This window comes from Bison bison, unplaced genomic scaffold, assembly GCF_000754665.1.
Source record: "Bison bison bison isolate TAMUID 2011002044 unplaced genomic scaffold, Bison_UMD1.0 scf7180017864349, whole genome shotgun sequence".
Lineage (NCBI taxonomy): Eukaryota > Metazoa > Chordata > Mammalia > Artiodactyla > Bovidae > Bison > Bison bison.
This window is the reverse complement of record NW_011494921.1, coordinates 974,787-976,669: the sequence shown is the minus strand read 5'-3', so window position 1 is coordinate 976,669 and position 1,883 is coordinate 974,787. Positions and strand designations below refer to the sequence as shown.

Here is a 1,883-nt window from a genome sequence, read left to right as displayed (position 1 = left end):
GCATCAGGCTGGGCGGTCACCCCGTCTTATCCTCGGGGGAACCAGTGGGGCTCAGGCCTGGCAGCCTCTGCACATCAGAGCCGGATGGTCACCCTGTCCCCTCCTCAGGGCTCCCACAGGGGGCTCAGGCCCAGCAGCCTCTCCGCTCGGGCCGGACGGTCACCCTATCCCCTCCTCGGGGCGCCCACAGGGGGCTCAGGCCCTGCAGCCTCTCCTCATCAGGCTGGGCGGTCACCCCGTCCCCTCCTCGGGGCGCCCACAGGGGGCTCAGGCCTGCAGAGGTCACACTGCCTGCCCTCCTCTCCTCCTGGCTCTGGGGCCTGCGGGCTGTCACCTTTCAACCTCAGCGCCTTGGTTTCCTCCTGGGTAAAGTGGGCCTGGTGAGGTGTCTGTCTGGCCTCTCAAGGCCAGTGTACGTATCAGTGTAAATTAACTAGTTGTTGATTCAGTTCATGCCTCCTGCTGCACTCAGATAAGTCGGTGAGTGGTTCTCAACCGGGGGCCATTCCCCCATCAACACCATGGACACGTGGTAATGTCCGAGGACATCTCTGTTGTCACAGCTGGGGTGGAGAGCGTGCGTTTGGCACGTAGCCAGTAGAAGCCAGTATGTGTGCGTGTGTGTCAGTCGCTCAGTCTTATCTGACTGTTTGTGACTCCATGGACTGTAGCCTGCCAGGCTCCTCTGTCTTTTGGATTCTCCAGGAGTGGGTTGCCATTTCCTTCTCCAGCAGATCTTTCCCACCCAGGGATCAAACCCTGGTCTCCCCCCACATTGCAGGTGGATTCTTTACCGTCTGAGCCACCAGGGAAGCCCAGGTAGAAGCCAGGGACGCTGCTGAGCATCCCATGGTGCGGGGCGGCCCCTCTGAGTCTCCATGGTGTGGGGGTGCGGGGCGGCCCCTCTGAGCCTCCACGGTGTGGGGCGGCCCCACCGCACAGTCTTTGGCCCAAAAGGTCCAAGTGCCGCTGCTGAGAAAGGCCGTCGGGCTGCAGCACAGCCTCCAGAACGGGCTGGAAGAGCTGGACTCCGTTCACATGTTCATCCTGCAGTGTGGGTCCCCTCTGTGTGCCTGAAACGGATGGACGCTGTCGATGTGATTCCCGTGTAGACACATGTCTGCCCACAGGAGGTGTCCAGTCTCGTCTCGTCAGTAAAGCCTGAGGAGCAACGTGATGCCCAGGTGGACAGTGGTGGAGGTCTGCAATCAGCAGAGAGAGACTGACTCCAGGAAGGCTCCGCCCAGGGCCGTGAGGAAGACAACTCAGGATCTCCCGTGGGAGTCTGGGAAACGAGTCTGCCTCTCGATTCCCGTCCCCTTCCTGTTCTAAGAGCAGGGAGGACTAAAGCAAACACTAGACACCAAGTAGGGAGCAGAGTCTCAGATGGGACTGAGTTAGATTATTAACCGTGTATTGAGTTCCGTGCTCAACAGTACACAGTGCAGAGATTAACTATTTCCGCTGAAGAACTTGAATCAAGAACCAAGCAGCTACACCGTGGCTCCTCGCTCCAGCATCAGAGTAAAAGCTTTTTACTAGCAAAGGGTCTGAAACTTTGGCTCATGGTTCAGATGGTGGGAACCCAGCTGGACTGAAGTGGGAGGCGTCATCATCATCTCCATTTGCTGCCAGGAAAGTCAGCTCAGGAATTTCGGGAGCCGCCTTTCTCCTTGAATAAGTGTCTGCCTCTCCAAACACTTCACTTCTCCCCACCTAGTCTCACCGATTTGTCAGCCTCCTTCAGGTTAAAGCTCCGCCCACTTTTGGACCTTACCATGCCATCGCCTGCTGGTTGCTGGGCTGTGGGCAGTGGTCTGAGATGGGGGCCATCACGCTGAATCGCACCTGCCTAGGAGGGTCTGCTGCCCCCTGGGTGGCTC

At 58.6% G+C, this 1,883-nt stretch overlaps 1 protein-coding gene across 1 annotated transcript in view; it reads left to right on the top strand.

Moving 5' to 3' along the window:
* The window catches only part of PHLPP1 (PH domain and leucine rich repeat protein phosphatase 1), a 201,537-nt gene that overhangs the window by 191,099 nt on the left and 8,555 nt on the right, over positions 1-1,883 (top strand). The window contains exon 17 of the mRNA XM_010854816.1: positions 120-380. Within this exon, the coding sequence (XP_010853118.1) occupies positions 120-380 (261 nt within the window). The remainder of the gene's footprint in view (positions 1-119; positions 381-1,883) is intronic.